This window comes from Coregonus lavaretus (genome assembly GCF_964263955.1).
Source record: "Coregonus lavaretus genome assembly, contig: HAP1_SCAFFOLD_217, whole genome shotgun sequence".
Lineage (NCBI taxonomy): Eukaryota > Metazoa > Chordata > Actinopteri > Salmoniformes > Salmonidae > Coregonus > Coregonus lavaretus.
The window spans coordinates 365298-390963 of NW_028165332.1; the positions used below are offsets into that span (position 1 = coordinate 365298).

Genomic DNA, 25666 nt, shown 5'->3' on the forward strand with positions numbered 1-25666 from the left:
TCATCAGACCACATTACCTTCTCCCATTCCTCCTCTGGATCATCCAGATCCAGACGGGCCTGGACATGCGCTGGCTTGAGCAGGGGGACCTTGCGCGCGCTGCAGGATTTAATTCAACTGAGACTGCTCTTCTCTGTGTCACGGAGGCTCTCCGCACTGCTAAAGCTAACTCTCTCTATTCTGCTCTTGTCCTTCTAGACCTGTCTGCTGCCTTTGATACTGTGAACCATCAGATCCTCCTCTCCACCCTCTCCGAGCTGGGCATCTCCGGCGCGGCTCACTCTTGGATTGCGTCCTACCTGACCGGTCGCTCCTACCAAGTGGCGTGGCGAGAATCTGTCTCCGCACCACGTGCTCTCACCACTGGTGTCCCCCAGGGCTCAGTTTTAGGCCCTCTCCTATTCTCGCTATACACCAAGTCACTTGGCTCTGTCATATCCTCACATGGCCTCTCCTATCATTGCTACGCAGACGACACACAACTAATCTTCTCCTTTCCCCCTTCTGATAACCAGGTGGCGAATCGCATCTCTGCATGTCTGGCAGACATATCAGTGTGGATGACGGATCACCACCTCAAGCTGAACCTCGGCAAGACGGAGCTGCTCTTCCTCCCGGGGAAGGACTGCCCGTTCCATGATCTCGCCATCACGATTGACAACTCCGTTGTGTCCTCCTCCCAGAGTGCGAAGAGCCTTGGCGTGACCCTGGATAACACCCTGTCGTTCTACGCTAACATCAAGGCGGTGACCAGATCCTGTAGGTTCATGCTCTACAACATTCGGAGAGTACGACCCTGCCTTACACAGGAAGCGGCACAGGTCCTAATCCAGGCACTTGTCATCTCCCGTCTGGATTACTGCAACTCGCTGTTGGCTGGGCTCCCTGCCTGTGCCATTAAACCCCTACAACTCATCCAGAATGCTGCAGCCCGTCTGGTGTTCAACCTTCCCAAGTTCTCTCACGTCACCCCGCTCCTCCGCACACTCCACTGGCTTCCAGTTGAAGCTCGCATCTGCTACAAGACCATGGTGCTTGCCTACGGAGCTGTGAGGGGAACGGCACCTCCTTACCTTCAGGCTCTGATCAGTCCCTACACCCAAACGAGGGCATTGCGTTCATCCACCTCTGGCCTGCTAGCCCCCCTACCTCTGCGGAAGCACAGTTCCCGCTCAGCCCAGTCAAAACTGTTCGCTGCTCTGGCACCCCAATGGTGGAACAAGCTCCCTCACGACGCCAGGACAGCGGAGTCACTCACCACCTTCCGGAGACACTTGAAACCCCACCTCTTTAAGGACTACCTGGGATAGGATAAAGTAATCCTTCTACCCCCCCCCCAAAAAATAAAAATAAAAATAAACATATTGTAAAGTGTTATCCCACTGGCTATAAGGTGACTGCACCAATTTGTAAGTCGCTCTGGATAAGAGCGTCTGCTAAATGACGTAAATGTAAATGTAATTCCATGACGGCGTAGTGTGTTACTAATGGTTTTCTTTGAGACTGTGGTCCCAGCTCTCTTCAGGTCATTGACCAGGTCCTGCCGTGTAGTTCTGGGCTGATCCCTCACCTTCCTCATGATCATTGATGCCACACGAGGTGAGATCTTGCATGGAGCCCCAGACCGAGGGTGATTGACCGTCATCTTGAACTTCTTCCATTTTCTAATAATTGCGCCAACAGTTGTTGCCTTCTCACCAAGCTGCTTGCCTATTGTCCTGTAGCCCATCCCAGCCTTGTGCAGGTCTACAATTTTATCCCTGATGTCCTTACACAGCTCTCTGGTCTTGGCCATTGTGGAGAGGTTGGAGTTTGTTTGATTGAGTGTGTGGACAGGTGTCTTTTATACAGGTAACAAGTTCAAACAGGTGCAGTTAATACAGGTAATGAGTGGAGAACAGGAGGGCTTCTTAAAGAAAAACGAACAGGTCTGTGAGAGCCGGAATTCTTACTGGTTGGTAGGTGATCAAATACGTATGTCATGCAATAAAATGCAAATTAATTACTTAAAAATGATAATGTGATTTTCTGGATTTTTGTTTTAGATTCCGTCTCTCACAGTTGAAGTGTACCTATGATAAAACATTACAGACCTCTACATGCTTTGTAAGTAGGAAAACCTTCAAAATCGTCAGTGTATCAAATACTTGTTCTCCCCACTGTATATTATTATTATTATTATTATTATTATTATTATTATTATTATTATTATATATTTTCCTTGTTTCAGGTCAACATCATAAACAGATTGTAAATATATTTGAATTCCTAAATAATATAATATGCCATTTAGCAGACGCTTTTATCCAAAGCGACTTACAGTCATGTGTGCGTACATTTTTACACTACCCTGGCGTTACAAGCGCCATGCTCTACCAATTGAGCTACAGACGACCACAAACAAATGAAACAATGAAACAAACAGAAAACAAACAGTTAGAATTATAATATATAATAATAATAATACCTTCATCCTATTATCCCTTTCAGTTCTCTACTCTTCATTTTTCATTACTGAATTTTTTTCTCTCTAACTAATTTCATGAACATTTTATTATTTTGTATTTTCCTTGCATGCCTTTATTAATTTTTACTGTCGTAAAATTTGTGGCTGTAGTGTGTAAAATACAAAATGCCCCTAACGCTGTATAGAGAGAGGCCTTACAGCTATACAACTAAATCGTTATTTTATACAAGAAAAGGACCAGGGTCCAGTTGACCCATAGATTCATTGAAATTTTTATATTGACACTTCTGCAAGAGGAGGGGGATGATAGAGTGAAAACGGTCCCATATTGTATAGAAATCTCCATCCTTGTTCCTAAATATAGCACACATTTTCTCTAATGGTAACACTTTAAAAGATCTCACAATACCACTGATTTATTGTTGGTGGCTGGTCTTTTATCCAGTTAAGGAGAAGGCATTTGAGAGTAAAGACCTTGTTATTAATAAGGGGAGTCAGAGCAGAAATGTAATCCTTTCTTCCCCAAGGTGTTTGCAAATATCTCTCCAGATCTTAAAAGGTGCTGTTAAGAATCGGGTTATGTTTTACTTCTGTGCTGACTGAGTTTCTGTCACCAGTCATAACACTGATTAATGAGTATGGAGATGTGAAACAGGAGTCATTACTGACCCAATTAGAGCAAGGTTCATCTCTGAGCCAATTAGAGCAAGGTTCATCTCTGAGCCAATTAGAGCAAGGTTAATCTCTGAGACAATTAGAGCAAGGTTAATCTCTGAGCCAATTAGAGCAAGGTTAATCTCTGAGCCAATTAGAGCAAGGTTCATCTCTGAGCCAATTAGAGCAAGGTTCATCTCTGAGCCAATTAGAGCAAGGTTCATCTCTGAGCCAATTAGAGCAAGGTTCATCTCTGAGCCAATTAGAGCAAGGTTCATCTCTGAGCCATTCTGTAATTATGTGAACATGACATGCCCAGTTATTAAACAGTACATTAGTTAGCGCCAGGCCTCCTAAATGATATGGTAGCTTCAGTTTACTAACTTTCAACATTGGTCTTTTTCTGTGCCATATAAAGTCTGATAGGTATTTCTTGAGTTCATTAAAAGTATTTTTCGTTATAATATAAAATGTGACCATCTGGAGAGGATACAGTCTGGGGAAAACATTAATTTTAATACGATTAATTCTACCCAACCATGATAATGGCAGGTCCATCCACCTGTCTAGGTCTTCCTTAACTGCCCTAAGTACAGGTGCAAAGTTGCTGTTTGACAGGTTGTGAAGTTTATTTTTCACACCAAGATAAACAAAAAGATATTCACATTTATTTAGAGCTAAACCTCAAGTCAATAAGAATGGGAATAGAGGTTTCTGGGTTAGAAATGCCATCTGCATATAGAGATATAATGTGGGTTTGGTTCCAATCTTCACACCTGTAAGACTTTCCTGGGTAATAATACCAATGACAGAGGTGACAGTGGGCAGCCCTGGCCTGATTGGCTGACTGTTTGATAGACTGACTGACTGTTTGATAGACTGACTGACTGATTGATAGACTGATATACTGACTGACTGTTTGATAGACTGATTGACTGTTTGATAAACTGATATACTGACTGACTGTTTGATAGACTGATTGACTGTTTGATAGACTGATTGACTGTTTGATAGACTGACTGACTGTTTGATAGACTGACTGACTGACTGATAAACTGACTGACTGTTTGATAGACTGACTGACTGTTTGATAGACTGATTGACTGATTGATAGACTGATATACTGACTGACTGTTTGATAGACTGATTGACTGTTTGATAGACTGACTGACTGTTTGATAGACTGATTGACTGTTTGATAAACTGATATACTGACTGACTGTTTGATAGACTGATTGACTGTTTGATAGACTGATTGACTGTTTGATAGACTGACTGACTGTTTGATAAACTGATATACTGACTGACTGTTTGATAGACTGATTGACTGTTTGATAGACTGATTGACTGTTTGATAGACTGACTGACTGTTTGATAGACTGACTGACTGACTGATAAACTGACTAACTGTTTGATAGACTGACTGACTGTTTGATAGAATAATTGACTGTTTGATAGATTGATTGGCTGTTTGATAGAATGACTGACTGTTTGATAGACTGACTGACTGTTTGATAGACTGATTGACTGTTTGATAGAATAATTGACTGTTTGATAGATTGATTGGCTGTTTGATAGATTGATTGGCTGTTTGATAGATTGATTGGCTGTTTGATAGAATGACTGTTTGATAGAATGACTGTTTGATAGACTGGTTAGGTACTCACTCTGTGTTGACCCCATGGGAGACAGGGCTGCCGGGGACAACAACCCCCCCAGCTGTAACCCCTGCCCCAGCTCCAGAGAGTGCTTCCTACTCAGAGGCTGGGGCTTGACTGAGCCGGGGCCTGTTCCTGGGGGGGGCGTAGGACACGTGAGGAGACCACTGGTAGCCTGGGCTGAACTATACAGGTTACCTGGAGAGAGGGATGGAGGAGGGGAGGGAGAGAGGGAGCGGAGTGAGAGAGGGGGAGGTGAGAGAGGGGGAGAAAATAGGAGTTAGCACCAATCAGATGTGCGATGGGGAGTGAACAACTAAAGAACCACAATTTTCTGGAATGAGATGCAGCCCCAGACCTCCAGGCAGGTTAGAGAGGGGGGGGGTTACCTGAGGAGCTGCTGCCCAACCCGGAGGGTAGTTTGATGGGGGGAGGCCGGTGCTTCACCCCCTTCCCCAACACGCCTGACGACTGAACCAGGGCTGATAGACCATCCGCCTGGGGACACATAACGGGCATGAGGTCAACAACAACAACAACAACAACAAGCTCTGTCTGTCTGTTGGGTGAGAGCTGGTTCTGTAGTGTGTGTGTGTGTGTTATGGTGTGTGTATCTCTGTCTGTCTGTTGGGTGAGAGCTGGTTCTGTAGTGTGTGTGTGTTATGGTGTGTGTATCTCTGTGTCTGTTGGGTGAGAGCTGGTTCTGTAGTGTGTGTGTGTGTTATAGTGTGTGTACCTCTGTCTGTCTGTTGGGTGAGAGCTGGTTCTGTAGTGTGTGTGTGTGTTATAGTGTGTGTACCTCTGTCTGTCTGTTGGGTGAGAGCTGGTTCTGTAGTGTGTGTGTGTGTTATGGTGTGTGTATCTCTGTGTCTGTTGGGTGAGAGCTGGTTCTGTAGTGTGTGTGTGTTATAGTGTGTGTATCTCTGTCTGTCTGTTGGGTGAGAGCTGGTTCTGTAGTGTGTGTGTGTGTTATGGTGTGTGTATCTCTGTCTGTCTGTTGGGTGAGAGCTGGTTCTGTAGTGTGTGTGTGTGTTATGGTGTGTGTATCTCTGTGTCTGTTGGGTGAGAGCTGGTTCTGTAGTGTGTGTGTGTGTTATGGTGTGTGTATCTCTGTCTGTCTGTTGGGTGAGAGCTGGTTCTGTAGTGTGTGTGTGTGTTATGGTGTGTGTATCTCTGTGTCTGTTGGGTGAGAGCTGGTTCTGTAGTGTGTGTGTGTGTTATGGTGTGTGTATCTCTGTGTCTGTTGGGTGAGAGCTGGTTCTGTAGTGTGTGTGTGTGTTATAGTGTGTGTATCTCTGTCTGTCTGTTGGGTGAGAGCTGGTTCTGTAGTGTGTGTGTGTGTTATAGTGTGTGTACCTCTGTCTGTCTGTTGGGTGAGAGCTGGTTCTGTCCCACGAATCCCGAGTTATGAGACATCTTCACCTGGCACTTCACGTCCGACTCATACACACCTTTATACTGAGACAGGAACCTAGGAAAAGCAATACTTTTTGTCAACAACCTACAACACAGTCAACAACCTACAACACAGTCAACAACATACAATATAGTCAACACCCTACAACACAGTCAACAACCTACAACACAGTCAACACCCTACAACACAGTCAACACCCTACAACACAGTCAACAACCTACAACACAGTCAACAACCTACAACACAGTCAACACCCTACAACACAGTCAACAACCTACAGTACAGTCAACACCCTACAACACAGTCAACACCCTACAACACAGTCAACACCCTACAACACAGTCAACAACCTACAGTACAGTCAACACCCTACAACACAGTCAACACCCTACAACACAGTCAACACCCTACAACACAGTCAACACCCTACAACACAGTCAACACCCTACAACACAGTCAACACCCTACAACACAGTCAACAACCTACAACACAGTCAACACCCTACAACACAGTCAACACCCTACAACACAGTCAACAACCTACAACACAGTCAACACCCTACAACACAGTCAACACCCTACAACACAGTCAACACCCTACAACACAGTCAACACCCTACAACACAGTCAACACCCTACAACACAGTCAACAACCTACAGTACAGTCAACAACCTACAACACAGTCAACACCCTACAACACAGTCAACACCCTACAACACAGTCAACAATATGACTGGACAGATACTGATCCCAGTAACTTATTGAATAAGTGCATATTGAATGTTAAATGTGTTACCTTTTAGGTATTTTAACTGTCTGTAATGTGTCATTATTAAATGTTTGTAATGTCTACCACTGTCTTTCAATGTAAACTGTAAAGTATTTTGTCTGTAATTTATTTTTCGTTCTGTGTCGGACCCCAGGAAGACTAGCTGTTTCCATGGCGTCAGCTAATTGGGATCCTAATAAAATCCAACACCCTACAACACAGAACATATGTTCAGAAAGGACAAGCACACAGTCCCAGTTAGCCCACTTACCGATCAGCATCTATCTTCGATCCTATTAGGAAACTGGTGGGAAAAGAGAAGAGGAATCCAAGTCAAAATAATTATGTTTCTAGAACGTTCCATTATACTGTCCTCTGCCGCGTTGCACCCCCCGCCCCCCCCCCCCGCTCCCACTGTCCTTACGATGGGTGTATGAGGTGTAGATCGCTGCTGTCCTCCTCAGTTTTGGGTTCTTTGGCGCAGTAGATCTTTCCGTAGACCAGAGGGTCTCCCACCGACTGGAAGATGGACACTTTGGTCCTCTGGGCTTTGCCCCCAACCTCACACTCAAACGTATAGTCATCTATCACTTCCTGTTATGGGGAAGAGAACAGGTGTGACACCAGGAAGTTAAAAGAGACACCTTGGTCCTCTGGGCCTGGCCACCTCACACTCAAACATATAGTAATCTATCACTTCCTGATAGGGTGAGACACCAGGAAGTGAGAAGAGAAACCTTGGTCCTCTGGGACAAATTTTGATCTAAGCTGGCAGGAAATGCACAGATCTTCTGTGCTAAAAGGGTATTTCTAGCAGCTTGCTGTGAGCTTTGAGATGATGTCAGTGTTTAGTTAGTTAGTGGCTCTGTAACAGGGGAAGATAAAGAGTGTGACACCAGGAAGCTACAAGTCTTACCTCTGCAGGCCAGACAGTGGGCTGAGATTCCTCCAGCTTCACTGACCTCTCTACCACAGCATATTTATCCACCTGGAAATACAGAGAGTCTGTGTTTGAAGACTAAACTGTCCATATCAGGGTTGGGCGAAATTCCAATTGAAGTCAGTCCATTCAAGAAGTAAACTGAAATATAAAGTAAAGTAAAAATTCCAATTCAATAATTAAAAAAAGGGAATCTATTTTCTATGACTTCTCAATAAACTGAAAAAGAAGAAGGTATTTATGTAAAAAGTTTTTCCATTTGGGGATTTTAAATTCAAATCACTTCCTGAATTGACTGACTTCAATTGGCATTGAGTCCAAACCCTGGTCCATATCTCAAGAGTACCAGTCACTTGACTGACAACGGCCGCTTCATGACAGACAGGTAAGGGGTGTTTGAGAAGGAGAGAGAGAGTGTGACTTACATCAATCTCCTTGGGGACAGTGAGCTGGCAGATGCTCTGCTTCCACATGTCCACACACTGAGGAAGGGAGAGAAGAGTGGACAGAGATCAGTCTGAACAAATGTGTGTTAGCATGGTCTATCTAGGAGGTGTTAGCATGGTCTACCTAGAGGTGTTAGCATGGTCTACCTAGAGGTGTTAGCATGGTCTACCTAGAGGTGTTAGCATGGTCTATCTTGAGGTGTTAGCATGGTCTACCTAGAGGTGTTAGCATGGTCTATCTAGGAGGTGTTAGCATGGTCTATCTAGAGGTGTTAGCATGGTCTACCTAGAGGTGTTAGCATGGTCTACCTAGAGGTGTTAGCATGGTCTATCTAGGAGGTGTTAGCATGGTCTACCTAGAGGTGTTAGCATGGTCTATCTAGGAGGTGTTAGCATGGTCTACCTAGAGGTGTTAGCATGGTCTACCTAGAGGTGTTAGCATGGTCTACCTAGAGGTGTTAGCATGGTCTACCTAGAGGTGTTAGCATGGTCTATCTAGGAGGTGTTAGCATGGTCTACCTAGAGGTGTTAGCATGGTCTACCTAGAGGTGTTAGCATGGTCTACCTAGAGGTGTTAGCATGGTCTATCTTGAGGTGTTAGCATGGTCTACCTAGAGGTGTTAGCATGGTCTATCTAGGAGGTGTTAGCATGGTCTATCTAGAGGTGTTAGCATGGTCTACCTAGAGGTGTTAGCATGGTCTACCTAGAGGTGTTAGCATGGTCTATCTAGGAGGTGTTAGCATGGTCTACCTAGAGGTGTTAGCATGCTCTATCTAAAGGTGTTAGCATGGCCTATCTAGAGGTGTTAGCATGGTCTATCTAGAGGTGTTAGCATGGTCTATCTAGAGGTGTTAGCATGGTCTATCTAGGAGGTGTTAGCATGGTCTATCTAGAGGTGTTAGCATGGTCTATCTTGAGGTGTTAGCATGGTCTACCTAGAGGTGTTAGCATGGTCTATCTAGGAGGTGTTAGCATGGTCTATCTAGAGGTGTTAGCATGGTCTACCTAGAGGTGTTAGCATGGTCTATCTAGGAGGTGTTAGCATGGTCTACCTAGAGGTGTTAGCATGCTCTATCTAAAGGTGTTAGCATGGCCTATCTAGAGGTGTTAGCATGGTCTATATAGAGGTGTTAGCATGGTCTATCTAGAGGTGTTAGCATGGTCTATCTAGGAGGTGTTAGCATGGTCTATCTAGAGGTGTTAGCATGGTCTATCTAGAGGTGTTAGCATGGTCTATCTAGAGGTGTTAGCATGGTCTATCTAGAGGTGTTAGCATGGTCTATCTAGAGGTGTTAGCATGGTCTATCTAGAGGTGTTAGCATGGTCTATCTAGGAGGTGTTAGCATGGTCTAGCTAGAGGTGTTAGCATGGTCTACCTAGAGGTGTTAGCATGGTCTATCTAGAGGTGTTAGCATGGTCTATCTAGGAGGTGTTAGCATGGTCTACCTAGAGGTGTTAGCATGGTCTATCTAGAGGTGTTAGCATGGTCTATCTAGAGGTGTTAGCATGGTCTATCTAGAGGTGTTAGCATGGTCTATCTAGAGGTGTTAGCATGGTCTATCTAGAGGTGTTAGCATGGCCTATCTAGAGGTGTTAGCATGGCCTATCTAGAGGTGTTAGCATGGTCTATCTAGAGGTGTTAGCATGGTCTATCTAGAGGTGTTAGCATGGTCTATCTAGAGGTGTTAGCATGGTCTATCTAGGAGGTGTTAGCATGGTCTATCTAGAGGTGTTAGCATGGTCTATCTAGAGGTGTTAGCATGGTCTATCTAGAGGTGTTAGCATGGTCTATCTAGAGGTGTTAGCATGGTCTAGCTAGAGGTGTTAGCATGGTCTATCTAGAGGTGTTAGCATGGTCTATCTAGAGGTGTTAGCATGGTCTATCTAGAGGTGTTAGCATGGTCTATCTAGAGGTGTTAGCATGGTCTATCTAGGAGGTGTTAGCATGGTCTAGCTAGAGGTGTTAGCATGGTCTATCTAGAGGTGTTAGCATGGTCTATCTAGAGGTGTTAGCATGGTCTATCTAGAGGTGTTAGCATGGTCTATCTAGAGGTGTTAGCATGGTCTATCTAGAGGTGTTAGCATGGTCTATCTAAAGGTGTTAGCATGCAGAGAGTAAGGTGAACTCACGTTTCCGGCCTTGGAGATCTTAAGATCTATCGAGGGGGCAGGCTTCCTCTCCTTCCTCCTCTGCAGGTAGTCATAGAGACGCAGCTGGGGGGGCACGGGCAGGTAAGACAGCTCCTGCTGACGGTTCAACGCCGCCCGAGAGTGACGTTTAAAACAACTACGGAGAGAGGAGAAACAGGTTAGTGTGTCTCTGGTAGAACAGCTGGAGATCAGGGAAGCAGAATAGTGTGTGAAGGTGTGTGTGTGTGTGTGTTTGCAGGTGACTGTGTGTGTCGATGTGTGTGTGTGTGTGTGTGTGTGTGTGTGTGTGTGTGTTGTGTGTGTCGATGTGTGTGTGTTTGCAGGTGACTGTGTATGTCAGTGTGTGTTGTGTGTGTGTGTGTGTGTGTGTGTGTGTCGATGTGTGTGTGTTTGCAGGTGACTGTGTATGTCAGTGTGTGTTGTGTGTGTGTGTGTGTGTGCGTGTGCCTGCGTCTCTGCGTGTCTGTGTGTTTGTAGGTCTCTGTGTGTGTGTGTCTGCGTCTCTGCGAGCATGCGTGTGTGTGTGTGTGTGTGTCTCTCTGTGTGTACCGTTTCATAGAGTGAGTGTTCATCTTCTGCTTGTTGTAGAGCAGGCGGTTGGCTGTACAGGTGACAGAGACAGATGGATCCAGACACAGAGGATCAGCTGTGGCCAGCAGTAACTGGCTCTCCAACTGGAACTTGTCATCCTGGAGGGGGGAGAACAGAGGAGAGGAGGGAGAGAGAAGGGGATAAATGAAGAGGGTAGAGGCAGGAGGTGATAAAGGAGGAGAATGCAAGAAGGGAAGGAGAAAGGAGGACAGGAGAAAAGAGGAGAGTATTCTATACTTCTTGTTGGTGTGTTCAGGTTTCATTGGTAACTCACCTGAGTCCATTTGTGGTGGTCACTGGTCATGGCGTGGACGTCACAGATCAGTGTCTGGGGAGGTCAAAGGTCAGAATTTAGTATCAACGTTCCAATACGTAACGATCGAAGGCTATTTTGAAATAAAATGTCTGCACATCATTCTGATAGCATATCACCACCACTTTTGTCCACTCTAACATAGAAACCAACTGCTCTATCTCTTGTATTTCTATGGTTCTAGAAAGCAGTGCTAGTTCCTACCTGCATGGTGTCTGTTCTCTCTTGTATTTATATGGTTCTCAAATCAAATCGTATTTGTCACATGCGCTGAATACAACAGGTGTACACCTTACAGTGAAATGCTTACTTACAAGCCCTTAACCAACAATACAGTTTTAAGACAAATATGTGTTAAGTAAAAAATAGATAACTAAAAATAATAAAAATAAGCAAATAATTAAAGAGCAGCAGTAAAATAAAATAACAGTAGGGAGGCTATATACAGGGGGTTCCGGTGCAGAGTAGAGTTAAAGTGACTATGCATAGATAATAAACAGAGTAGCAGCAGCGTAAAAGAGGAGGGGGTGGGGTGGGGGGGACAATGCAAATAGTCCGGGTAGCCATGATTAGCTGTTCAGGAGTCTTATGGCTTGGGGGTAGAAGCTGTTAAGAAGCCGTTTGGACCTAGACTTGGCACTCCGGTACCGCTTGCCGTTCGGTAGCAGAGAGAACAGTCTATGACTAGGGTGACTGGAGAATTTTTAGGGCCTTCCTCTGAAACCGCCTGGTATAGAGGTCCTGGATGGCAGGAAGCTTGGCCCCAGTGATATACTGGGCCGTACGCACTACCCTCTGGGAGAGGTTGTTGTCCTGGCACCACACGGCCAGGTCTCTGACCTCCTCCCTATAGGCTGTCTCATCGTTGTTGGTGATCAGGCCTACCACTGTTGTGTCGTCGGAAAACATAATGATGGTGTTGGAGTCGTGCCTGACCATGCAGTCATGGGTGAACAGGGAGTACAGGAGGGGACTGAGCACGCACCCCTGAGGGGCCCCGTGTTGAGGATCAGCGTGGCGGATGTGTTGTTACCTACCCTTACCACCTGGGGGCAGCCCGTCAGGAAGTCCAGGATCCAGTTTCAGAGGGAGGTGTTTAGTCCCAGGGTCCTTAGCTTAGTGATGAGCTTTGAGGGCACTATGGTGTTGAACGCTGAGCTGTAGTCAATGAATAGCATTCTCACATATGTGTTCCTCTTGTCCAGGTGGGAAAGGGCAGTGTGGCGTGCAATAGAGATTACATCATCTATGGATCTGTTGGGGCGGTATGCAAATTGGAGCGGGTCTAGGGTTTCTGGGATAATGGTGTTGATGTGAGCAATGACCAGCCTTTCAAAGCACTTCATGGCTACAGACGTGAGTGCTACGGTTCGGTAGTCATTTAGGCAGGTTATCTTAGTGTTCTTGGGCACAGGGAATATGGTGGTCTGCTTGAAACTTGTTGGTATTACAGACTCAGTCAGGGACATGTTGAAAATGTCAGTGAAGACACTTGCCAGTTGGTCAGCGCATGCTCGGAGTACACGCCCTGGTAATCTGTCTGGCCCTGTGAATGTTGACCTGCTTTAAAGTCTTACTCACATCGGCTACGGAGAGCGTGATCACATAGTCATCCGGAACAGCTGATGCTCTCATGCATGCTTCAGTGTTGCTTGCCTCGAAGCGAGCATAGAAGTGATTTAGCTTGTCTGGTAGGCTTGTGTCACTTGGCAGCTCGCGGCTGTGCTTCCCTTTGTAGTCTGTAATAGTTTGCAAGCCCTGCCACATCCGATGAGCGTCAGAGCCGGTGTAGTACGATTCAATTTTAGTCCTGTATTGACTCTTTGCCTGTTTGATGGTTCGTCAGAGGGCATAGCGGGATTTCTTATAAGCGTCCGGGTTAAGAGTCCCGCTCCTTGAAAGCGGCAGCTCTACCCTTTAGCTCAGTGCGGATGTTGCCTGTAATCCATGGCTTCTGGTTGGGGTATGTACGTACAGTCACTGTGGGGATGACATCATCGATGCACTTATTGATGAAGCCAGTGACTGATGTGGTGTACTCCTCAATGCTATCTGAAGAATCCCGAAACATATTCCAGTCTGTGCTAGCAAAACAGTCCTGTAGCTTAGCATCTGCTTCATCTCACCACTTCCTTATTAACCGAGTCACGGGTGCTTCCTGCTTTAGTTTTTGATTATAAGCAGGAATCAGGAGGATAGAGTTATGGTCAGATTTGCCAAATGGAGGGCGAGGGAGAGCTTTGTATGCGTCTCTGTGTGTGGAGTAAAGGTGGTCTAGAGTTTTTTCCCGTCTGGTTGCACATTTAACATGCTGGTAGAAATGAGGTAGAACGGATTTAAGTTTCCCTGCATTAAAGTACCCGGCCGCTAGGAGCGCTGCCTCTGGATGAGCGTTTTCCTGTTCACTTATGGCCTTACACAGCTCATTGAGTGCGGTCTTAGCGCCAGCATCGGTTTGTGGTGATAAATAGACAGCTACAAAAAATATAGATGAAAACTCTCTTGGTAAATAGTGTGGTCTACAGCTTATCATGAGATACTCTACCTCAGGCGAGCAAAACATTGAGACTTCCTTAGTATTAGATTTCATGCACCAGCTGTTGTTTACAAATATACACAGACCGCCACCCCTTGTCTTACCGGAGTCAGCCTTTCTATCCTGCCGATGTAGCGTATATCCCGCCAGCTGTATGTTATCATTGTCGTCGTTCAGCCACGACTCGGTGAAACATAAGATATTACAGTTTTTAATGTCCCGTTGGTAGGATAACCGTAATCTTAGGTCGTCCAATTTATTTTCAAATGATTGAACGTTGGCTAATAGGATTGATGGGAGTGGCAGTTTACTCGCTCGCCGTCGGATCCTTACAAGGCACCCCGACCTACGTCCACGATATCTGTCTCTTTCTCATGCGAATGACTGGGATTTGGGCCTTGTCGGGTGTCTGTAGAATATCCTTCGCGTCCGACCAGTTGAAGAAAAAATCTTCGTCCAGTACGAGGTGAGAAAATGCTGTCCTGATATCCAGAAGCTCTTTTTGGTTGTAAGAGACGGTGGCAGAAACATTATGAACAGAATAAATTACAAATAAAGGCGAAAAAACACACATAATAGTACAATTGGTTAGAGAGCTGTAAAGCGGCAGCCATCTCCTCTAGAAAGCAGTGCTAGTTCCTACCTGCATGGTGGGCCGTAGCAGGACGTGTCTGCTCTGGAAGGAGGGCATCTTAGTGTTGCCAGACTGTCTGTAGTCTCTGACCTCTGCTACCACACAGCCACAGTGGAAGATGTTCACCTGGACAAGGAGTCAGAGAGGGACAAGGAGTCAGAGGGACAAGGAGAAAGAGAGGGACAAGGAGGCAGAGAGAGACAAGGAGGCAGAGAGGGACAAGGAGGCAGAGAGACAAGGAGATAGAGAGGGACAAGGAGACAGAGAGTTAGAGAGGGACAAGGAGACAGAGAGACAGGGAGACAGAGAGACAGGGAGTTAGAGAGGGACAAGGAGTTAGAGAGGGACAAGGAGATAGAGAGACAGGGAGTTAGAGAGGGACAAGGAGACAGAGAGACAGGGAGTTAGAGGGGGACAAGGAGATAGAGAGACAGGGAGTTAGAGAGGGACAAGGAGGCAGAGAGACAGGGAGTTAGAGAGGGACAAGGAGATAGAGAGACAGGGAGTTAGAGAGGGACAAGGAGATAGAGAGACAGGGAGTTAGAGAGGGACAAGGAGCCAGAGAGACAGGGAGTTAGAGGGGGACAAGGAGATAGAGAGACAGGGAGTTAGAGGGGGACAAGGAGGCAGAGAGACAAGGAGATAGAGAGACAGGGAGTTAGAGAGGGACAATGAGATAGAGAGACAGGGAGTTAGAGAGGGACAAGGAGATAGAGAGACAGGGAGTTAGAGAGGGACAAGGAGATAGAGAGACCGGGAGTTAGAGAGGGACAAGGAGATAGAGAGACCGGGAGTTAGAGAGGGACAAGGAGATAGAGAGACAGGGAGTTAGAGAGGGACAAGGAGATAGAGACAGGGAGTTAGAGAGGGACAAGGAGATAGAGAGACAGGGAGTTAGAGAGGGACAAGGAGTCAGAGAGGGACAATGAGTCAGAGAGGGACAAGGAGAAAGAGAGGGACAAGGAGTCAGAGAGGGACAAGGAGTCAGAGAGGGACAAGGAGGCAGAGAGAGACAAGGAGGCAGAGAGGGACAAGGAGTCAGAGAGGGACAAGGAGTCAGAGAGGGACAAGGAGTCAGAGAGGGACAAGGAGTCAGAGGGACAAGGAGAAAGAGAGAGACAAGGAGATAGAGAGGGACAAGGAGATAGAGAGGGACAAGGAGGCAGAGAGGGACAAGGAGGCAGAGAGGGACAAGGAGGCAGAGAGGGACAAGGAGGCAGAGAGGGACAAGGAGGCAGAGAGGGACAAGGAGGCAGAGAGGGACAAGGAGGCAGAGAGGGACAAGGAGGCAGAGAGGGACAAGGAGGCAGAGAGGGACAAGGAGGCAGAGAGGGACAAGGAGGCAGAGAGGGACAAGGAGGCAGAGAGGGACAAGGAGGCAGAGAGGGACAAGGAGGCAGAGAGGGACAAGGAGAAAGAGAGGGACAAGGAGAAAGAGAGGGACAAGGAGAAGAGAGGGACAAGGAGGCAGAGAGGGACAAGGAGCCAGAGAGGGACAAGGAGCCAGAGAGACAGAGGGAACACACAAACAAATACACACACAATCACACACACACCTGGGACTTCTCCAAGAGATCCACCAGGATAGGAGGAAGCTCCTCAGCATCCAGGTACTCCAACAGCTGTCCTTCCTCATACGGCAGACGGATCGTCTCAGAGTCTACAGAGAGAGGGGGGAGAGAGAAAGAGGCATTGTCACCATTACGCAGTTGAATAGTCTATCAAACAAAGCCATATTGTTACTACTACAGTTCTGTAGAAAATAAACACTTACTACTACAGTTCTGTAGAAAATAAACACTTACTACTACAGCTCTGTAGAAAATAAACACTTACTACTACAGTTCTGTAGAAAATAAACACTTACTACTACAGTTCTGTAGAAAATAAACACTTACTACTACAGTTCTGTAGAAAATAAACACTTACTACTACAGTTCTGTAGAAAATAAACACTTACTACTACAGCTCTGTAGAAAATAAACACTTACTACTACAGTTCTGTAGAAAATAAACACTTACTACTACAGTTCTGTAGAAAATAAACACTTACTACTACAGTTCTGTAGAAAATAAACACTTACTACTACAGCTCTGTAGAAAATAAACACTTACTACTACAGTTCTGTAGAAAATAAACACTTACTACTACAGTTCTGTAGAAAATAAACACTTACTACTACAGTTCTGTAGAAAATAAACACTTACTACTACAGCTCTGTAGAAAACGGTCCACTAGACTAACAGAACCATACTAGATACAGTACTACAATACTAGCTACATAGCAGTGATATATGCAGGACAGCGTTTACCTTGGACCTCTTGGGGTTTTTAAGCCGAGTATTTTTACTAAATGTTGCATGACAAATATCTTAATTGTGAATGTTTGATAAATTGATAAGACTGATTAAATCGATAGGGTGATAGATAAAAGTGATTGATTGACAGCGGTCTCTCACCAGATCCATTCTTGCCGCGGAGCATGAGGGAGTATCCCTGGTTGCCGGGGTAGAGGTTGACAACCAGACACGACACTGACTCCTGACACATCAGCTTCTCCAGCAGGTTCACATTCCTACGCAGCTTCTACACATAACAATAAATCAATAAACAATCAATCGTCCGAGCTTATCAATAATGATTAATTCACATTCCTACGCTGCTTCTGAAGTGAACTTGTCCAATAAGAACCCTGGCTTTCGTTTTCTGTTACAAAACATTTTGCTACGGTGTACCCTAATGAACACAAGCTACAGGTCAATGGGTCCAATGATTAGGTCTGTCAAATGCTTTCTATACAACCTACTCAGACTTCTATTGGTTACCTTGAGCTCTGGTTCCTTCTCACACTCTTCGATGTAGAGCTCGTATAGTTTCTGGTATAAACTCTTCCTCCCTCCGGATGAGGCTCTCCTCTTGGCTGGCCGTTGACGAGCACTTTCAACAATGTACTGAAGAAGAGGAAATACATCAGCGTTGGAGCTATATGCATGAACACCTACAGATACACACACACACACACACACAAGCATACACACATAGACAAACAGACACACACACTTGAATCACCTTGTTCGTGTAGAAGAAATAGAAAAAGTCTTACCTCAGCCCTATCCAATGCATATTCCAAAACTTGTTGCTGCAAAAAGAACATTTGGCATCCATTACTGTAGTCTTTGTCACTAGGCTTTATTGGGCAATGGATAAATTATTTATACTACTGATCAAAACAGCTTTATAATGTCTTTCCTACTACTGTAATTTGCCCGTGGTCACACACTTCACAATGGAAACAGAACAGTCAACACATGCACACAGATATAGGGTGGGCAAGATCAGAGATCTTGCCCACCCTATCCGCACACAGAGAGATCAGAGATGAATGGATAGATGGATGGGTAGATGGCTGATAGAGGGATGGATAGACAGATAGAAGGATAGAGTGGTAGATAGTCGGATAAAGGGATGCATGGACGGATAGAGGAATGGATAGACAGATAGAGGGATTGAGGGATAGGTGGATAGAGGGTTGGCGGGAGGGATGCTTACCATTGTGGTCTGCCACCGGTAGCTGGGTGAGTGATGGTCAGCTGCAGACGTAGCTGTCCTTAGCCCCACACCGTTACCTCCATACAGCGACCATTCAAACCCTGCACACACACGGCCCGGGTCAAACCTAGTCTACACAGTCAACAAGGCACCGACCGTTTGAGCGGGTTGGTTAGCAATACTGGCCAGGTAAGTGCTAGCTAGCGGTTTGGTTAGCAATACTGGCCAGGTAAGTGCTAGCTAGCGGGTTGGTTAACAATACTGGCCAGGTAAGTGCTAGCTAGCGGCTTGGTTAGCAATACTGGCCAGGTAAGTGTTAGCTAGCGGGTTGGTTAGCAATACTGGCCAGGTAAGTGCTAGCTAGCGGGTTGGTTAGCAATACTGCCCAGGTAAGTGCTAGCTAGTGGGTTGGTTAACAATACTGGCCAGGTAAGCGCTAGCTAGCGGGTTGGTTAGCAATACTGCCCAGGTAAGTGCTAGCTAGCTAACTGCTAAGTAATATATACTTTTGATCGTATGGCGATTTCGCAAATAATCAACAAATGATGCACAATATATATCACCCAGTTTCTATCCATACACTTTGATGGAACAGCGTTGTTTTCAATTAAACCCAGTTAACTTGATGCTAGCGTTATGCTCACAGGCAAGCGATTGGTTCACAGCAACAAGCTCGCTTGCTGGCTAGCTAGCAGGCTAACGTTAGCATCGCTAGCTTGCTTCTTGGGAAGCTGCCAAAGTTAGCTATCAATACAACAGCTGAGACACAAACGCATAAAGCAGCTTCAATCTTAAACATTAGGATGGACTTGCCTTATGATTTGCATTATTATAGATCGTAACTCCAATGCAAAAAACAAGCTATTATTTCAGTGCCTTCATTGAAAAAAAACTCACAGCAGCTGCCATTTTCTTCCAGTGTGACAACAAAAGCTAAACTTCCGGTAAGGGTAGTGGGCGGAAACAAAAGTCTTCCTTGAACGGAAAATGCTTTGGGATGCTCTCCTGTGTAACATTTTAATTCAGGAGTTACTTTGATAGATATTATACAACATATTTCGTAACCTAATGACTGTTTTGTATTACAATAAGATAAACATATTGGTTGATATATTGTGACATTTTATTTAGCTACCACAGGGGGTACTTGAGAAGACTCATCAGACCATAGGCCAGTGGAGGCTTCTGAGGGGAGGACGGCTCATAATAATATCTGGAATGGAGTCAATGGAGTGGTATCAACCACATGGAAACCACGTCTTTGATGTGTTTGATATCATTCCATTGACTCCATTCCAGCCATTATTATGAGCCGTCCTCCCCTCCGAAGCCTCCACTGGCACAGGCCTACTGGTAAAATGCACATGAGGGGGTACTTCAGGGGTACTCCAGCAGAGCAAAATTCAGTTGATGGTACAGTAACCAAAAAAGGTTGGGAACCACTGGTATAGACTGATAGGCCTATTCAGTTATCAATAGTTTAGGACTATATCATATCTATTCTACAACGCCCGGAAATCTGCCCCTTTTATTCTCTCTACCCAACGCACTAGAAGACCAGTTCTTAAAGCCTTTAGCCGTATTCCTTATTCTATTCCTCCTCTGTTCCTTTGGTGATGTAGAGGTTAACCCAGGCCCTGTAGCCCCCAGTATCACTCCTACTTCCCAGGCGCTATCATTTGTTGACTTCTGTAACCGTAAAAGCCTTGGTTTCTTGCACGTTAACATCAGAAGCCTCCTCCCCAAGTTTGAGTTATTCACTGCGTTAGCATACTCTGCCAACCCTGATGTTCTAGCAGTGTCTGAATCCTGGCTTAGGAAGACCACCAAAAATGCAGAAAAGTCCATCCCGAATTACAACATTTTCCGTCTAGATAGAACTGCCAAAGGGGGCGGAGTTGCAATCTACTGTAGAGAAAGCCTGCAGAGCTCTATCATACTATCCAGGTCTGTGCCCAAACAGTTTGAGCTTCTACTTCTAAAAATCCACCTTTCCAGAAATAAGTCTCTCACTGTTGCAGCTTGCTACAGACCCCTCTCTGCCCCCAGTTGTGCCCTGGACACCATATGTGAATTGCTTGCCCCCCATCTATCCTCAGAGTTCGTACTGCTTGGTGACCTAAACTGGGATATGCTTAACACCCCGGCCGTCCTACAATCTAAACTAGATGCCCTCAATCTCACACAAATTATCAAGGAACCTACCAGGTACAACCCTAAATCCGTAAACATGGGCACCCTCATAGATATCATCCTGACTAATTTAACCTCTAAATACACCTCCGCTGTCTTCAACCAGGATCTCAGCGATCACTGCCTCATTGCCTGCGTCCGTAATGGGTCCGCGGTCAAACGACCACCCCTCATCACTGTCAAACGCTCCCTAAAACACTTCAGCGAGCAGGCCTTTCTAATTGACCTGGCCCGTGTATCCTGGATGGATATTGACCTCATTCCGTCAGCAGAGGATGCCTGGATGTTCTTCAAAAGTGCTTTCCTCTCCATCTTAAATAAGCATTCCCCATTCAAAAAATTCAGAACTAAGAACAGATATAGCCCCTGGTTCACCCCAGACTTGACTGCCCTTGACCAGCACAAAAACTTCCTGTGGCGTACTGAATTAGCATCGAACAGCCCCCACGATATGCAACTTTTCAGGGAAGTCAGGAACCAATATACACAATCAGTTAGGAAAGCAAAGGCTAGCTTTTTCATACAGAAATTTGCATTCTGTAGCACTAACTCCAAAAAGTTTTGGGACACTGTAAAGTCCACGGAGAATAAGAGCACCTCCTCCCAGCTACCCACTGCACTGAGGCTAGGAAACACTGTCACCACCGATAAATCTACGATAATCGAGAATTTCTATAAGCATTTTGCTATGGCTGGCCATGCTTTCCACCTGGCTACCCCTACCCCGGCCACCAGCTCTGCACCCTCCGCTGCAACTTGCCCATGCCCCCACCCCCCCGATTCTCCTTCACCCAAATTCAGATAGCTGATGTCCTGAAAGAGCTGCAAAATCTGGACCCCTACAAATCAGCTGGGCTAGACAATCTGGACCCTTTCTTTCTAAAATTAGCAGCCGAAATTTTCGCAACCCCTATAACTAGCCTGTTCAACCTCTCTTTCGTATCGTCTGAGATCCCCAGAGATTGGAAAGCTGCCGCAGTCATCCCCCTCTTCAAAGGGGGTGACACTCTAGATCCAAACTGTTACAGACCTATATCCATCCTGCCCTGCCTTTCGAAAGTATTTGAAAGCCAAGTTAACAAACAAATCACCAACCATTTCGAATCCCACCGTACCTTCTCCGCTATGCAATCTGGTTTCCGAGCTGGTCATGGGTGCACCTCATCCACGCTCAAAGTCCTAAATGTTATAATAACCGCAATTGATAAAAGACAGTACTGTGCAGCCATCTTTATCGACCTGACCAAGGCTTTTGACTCTGTCAATCACTGCATTCTTATTAGCAAACTAAATAGCCTTGGTTTCTCAACTACTTCTCAGATAGAGTTCAACGTGTCAAATCAGAGGGCCTGTTGTCTGGACCTCTGGCAGTCTCTATGGGGGTGCCACAGGGTTCAATTCTCGGGCAGACTCTATTCTCTGTGTATATCAATGATGTCGCTCTTGTTGCTGGTGTCTCTCAGATCCACCTCTACGCAGACGACACCATTTTGTATACATTACATTTACATTTACATTTTCGTAATTTAGCAGACGCTCTTATCCAGAGTGACTTACAAATTGGTGCATTCACCTTATGACAGCCAGTGGGACAACCACTTTACATTATTATTATTTGTTTTTTTTGGGGGGGTGGGTTAAGGGGGGGTAGAAGGATTACTTTATCCTATCCCAGGTATTCCTTAAAGAGGTGGGGTTTCAAGTGTCTCCGGAAGGTGGTGAGTGACTCCGCTGTCCTGGCGTCGTGAGGGAGCTTGTTCCACCATTGGGGTGCCAGAGCAGCGAACAGTTTTGACTGGGCTGAGCGGGAACTGTGCTTCCGCAGAGGTAGGGGAGCAAGCAGGCCAGAGGTGGATGAACGCAATGCCCTCGTTTGGGTGTAGGGACTGATCAGAGCCTGAAGGTACGGAGGTGCCGTTCCCCTCACAGCTCCGTAGGTAAGCACCATGGTCTTGTAGCAGATGTGAGCTTCAACTGGAAGCCAGTGGATTGTGCGGAGGAGCGGGGTGACGTGAGAGAACTTGGGAAGGTTGAACACCAGACGGGCTGCGGCATCCTGGATGAGTTGTAGGGGTTTAATGGCACAGGCAGGGAGCCCAGCCAACAGCGAGTTGCAGTAATCCAGACGGGAGATGACAAGTGCCTGGATTAGGACATGTACCGCTTCCTGTGTAAGGCAGGGTCGTACTCTGCGAATGTTATAGAGCATGAACCTACAGGATCGGGTCACCGCCTTGATGTTAGCAGAGAACGACAGGGTGTTGACCAGGGTCATGCCAAGGCTCTTTGCACTCTGGGAGGAGGACACAACGGAGTTGTCAACCGTGATGGCAAGATCATGGAACGGGCAGTCCTTCCCCGGGAGGAAGAGCAGCTCCGTCTTGCCGAGGTTCAGCTTGAGGTGGTGATCCGTCATCCACACGGATATGTCTGCCAGACATGCAGAGATTGGATTCACCACCTGGTTATCAGAAGGGGGAAAGGAGAAGATTAATTGTGTGTCGTCTGTGTAGCAATGATAGGAGAGGCCATGTGAGGATATGACAGAGACAAGTTACTTGGTGTATAGTGAGAATAGGAGAGGGCCTAGAACTGAGCCCTGGGGGACACCAGTGGTGAGAGGACGTGGTGCGGAGACAGATTCTCGCCACGCCACCTGCTAGGAGCGACTAGTCAGGTAGGACGCAATCCAAGAGTGAGCCGCGCCGGAGATGCCCAACTCGGAGAGGGTGGAGAGGAGGATCTGATGGTTCACAGTATCAAAGGCAGCAGATAGGTCTAGAAGGACGAGAGCAGAGGAGAGAGAGTTAGCTTTAGCAGTGCGGAGAGCCTCCGTGACACAGAGAAGAGCAGTCTCAGTTGAATGACCAGTCTTGAAACCTGACTGGTTTGGATCAAGAAGCTCATTCTGAGAGAGATAGCAAGAGAGTTGGCTAAAGACAGCACGCTCAATAGTTTGAGAGAAAAGAAAGAAGGGATACTGGTCTGTAGTTGTTGACATCGGAGGGATCGAGTGTAGGTTTTTTGAGAAGGGGTGCAACTCTCGCTCTCTTGAAGACGGAAGGGACATAGCCAGCGGTCAAGGATGAGTTGATCAGCAAGGTGAGGTAGGGGAGAAGGTCACCGGAGATGGTCTAGAGAAGAGAGGAGGGGATAGGGTGAAGCGGGCAGGTTGTTGGGCGGCCGGCCGTCACAAGTCGCAAGATTTCATCTGGAGAGAGAGGGGAGAAAGAAGTCAAAGCATAGGGTAGTGCAGTGTGAGCAGGACCAGCGGTGTCATTTGACTTAACAAACGAGGATCGGATGTCGTCAACCTTCTTTTCAAAATGGTTGACGAAGTCATCCACAGAGAGGGGGGGGGGGGGGGGGGGGGGTTCAGCAGGGAGGAGAAGGTGGCAAAGAGCTCCCTAGGGTTAGAGGCAGATGCTTGGAATTTTTAGTGGTAGAAAGTGGCTTTAGCATTAGAAACAGAGGAAGAAAATGTAGAGAGGAGGGAGCGAAAAGATGCCAGGTTCGCAGGCAGTCTAGTTTCCTCCATTTCCGCTTGGCTGCCCGGAGCCCTGTTCTGTGATCTCGCAATGAGTCGTCAAGCCACGGAGCAGGAGGGGAGGACCGAGCCGGCCGGGAGGATAGGGGACATAGAGAGTCAAAGGATGCAGAAAGGGAGGAGAGGAGGGTTGAGGAGGCAGAATCAGGAGATTGGAGGGAGAAGGATGAGCAGAGGGAAGAGATGATATGATGGAAGATGAGAGAGTAGCAGGAGAGAGAGAGCGAAGGTTGCGACTGCGCATTACCATCTGAGTAGGGGCAGAGTGAGTAGTGTTGGAGGAGAGCGAGAGAGAAAAGGATACAAAGTAGTGGTCGGAGACTTGGAGGGGAGTTGCAGTGAGATTAGTAGAATTACAGCATCTAGTAAAGATGAGGTCAAGCGTATTGCCTGCCTTGTGAGTAGGTGGGGACGGTGAGAGGGTGAGGTCAAAAGAGGAGAGGAGTGGAAAGAAGGAGGCAGAGAGAAATGAGTCAAAGGTAGACGTAGGGAGGTTGAAGTCACCCAGAACTGTGAGGGGTGAGCCATACTCAGGAAAGGAACTTATCAAGGCATCAAGCTCATTGATGAACTCTCCAAGGGAACCTGGAGGGCGATAAATGATAAGGATGTTAAGCTTGAATGGGCTAGTGACTGTGACAGCATGGAATTCAAATGAGGAGATAGACAGATGGGTCAGGGGAGAAAGAGAGAATGTCCACTTGGGAGAGATGAGGATTCCTGTGCCACCACCCCGCTGACCAGATGCTCTCGGGGTATGCGAGAACACATGGTCAGACGAGGAAAGAGCAGTAGCAGTGTTTTCTGTGGTAATCCATGTTTCCGTCAGCGCCAAGAAGTCGAGGGACTGGAGGGTAGCATAGGCTGAGATGAACTCTGCCTTGTCGGCCGCAGAACGGCAGTTCCAGAGGCCGCCAGAGACCTGGAACTCCACGTGGGTCGTGCGTGCAGGGACCACCAGGTTAGAGTGGCAGCAGCCACGCGGTGTGAGGCGTTTGTGTAGCCTGTGCAGAGAGGAGAGAACAGGGATAGACAGACACATAGTTGACAGGCTACAGAAAATGGCTACAATAATGCAAAGGAGATCGGAATGAAATGAACTAAACATCTGGGAAAGCGAGAGAGCGGGGCCTCCCTCACTTACATTTCACTGAAACACCCAAATATAACTATCCCAACTTCCACCTCAGAAACTATAATTGTTGTAAACTACAGCGGTTCAATGTTTTCTAGGAATAGACTAATTTAGTTTATTCAGCTAGCTAACTTGGTACAGTATTCAGTATACATCTGGCCCTTCATTGGACACTGTGTTAATAAACCTACAAACGAGCTTCAATGCCATACAACACTCCTTCCGTGGCCTCCAACTGCTCTTAAACGCTTATAAAACTAAATGCATGCTCTTCAATCGAACGCTGCTTGCACCCGCCCGCCCGACTAGAATCACTACTCTCGGCGGGTCTGACCTAGAGTATGTGGACAACTACAAATACCTAGGTGTCTGGTTAGACCGTAAACTCTCCTTCCAGACTCACATTAAGCATCTCCAAACCACAGTTAAATCTAGAATCGGCTTCCTATTTCACAACAAAGCCTCCTTCACTCATGCTGTTAAACATGCCCTCGTAAAATTATCCTACCGATCCTTGACTTCGGTGATGTCATTTACAAAATAGCTTCCAACACTCTACTCAGCAAATTGGATGTAGTCTATCACAAATCTGACACAAACTGAAACTACTTACAGGCTTTGTTGTTATGAAGGCCGCAGCAGTTGTCCCTCAATAAAAGGAAT

The 25666-nt window shown here is 46.4% G+C and overlaps 1 protein-coding gene across 1 annotated transcript in view; it reads right to left on the minus strand.

The window, feature by feature from the left end:
• supt20 (SPT20 homolog, SAGA complex component) overlaps nt 1-19030 on the minus strand; it is a 48194-nt gene extending 29164 nt beyond the window's left edge. The window contains exons 1-17 of the mRNA XM_084191091.1: nt 18942-19030; nt 18129-18229; nt 17683-17718; nt 17405-17530; nt 17039-17165; nt 16135-16238; nt 14588-14704; nt 11370-11423; nt 11054-11193; nt 10484-10640; nt 8332-8388; nt 7883-7954; nt 7391-7560; nt 7238-7270; nt 6136-6250; nt 5169-5277; nt 4789-4977 (exon numbers count right to left, since the gene is read on the minus strand). Coding sequence (XP_084047217.1) covers nt 4789-4977; nt 5169-5277; nt 6136-6250; nt 7238-7270; nt 7391-7560; nt 7883-7954; nt 8332-8388; nt 10484-10640; nt 11054-11193; nt 11370-11423; nt 14588-14704; nt 16135-16238; nt 17039-17165; nt 17405-17530; nt 17683-17718; nt 18129-18131 — 1609 coding nt within the window. The 5' untranslated portion in view covers nt 18132-18229; nt 18942-19030. The remainder of the gene's footprint in view (nt 1-4788; nt 4978-5168; nt 5278-6135; nt 6251-7237; nt 7271-7390; nt 7561-7882; nt 7955-8331; nt 8389-10483; nt 10641-11053; nt 11194-11369; nt 11424-14587; nt 14705-16134; nt 16239-17038; nt 17166-17404; nt 17531-17682; nt 17719-18128; nt 18230-18941) is intronic.
• Nucleotides 19031-25666: the final 6636 nt, after the last annotated feature.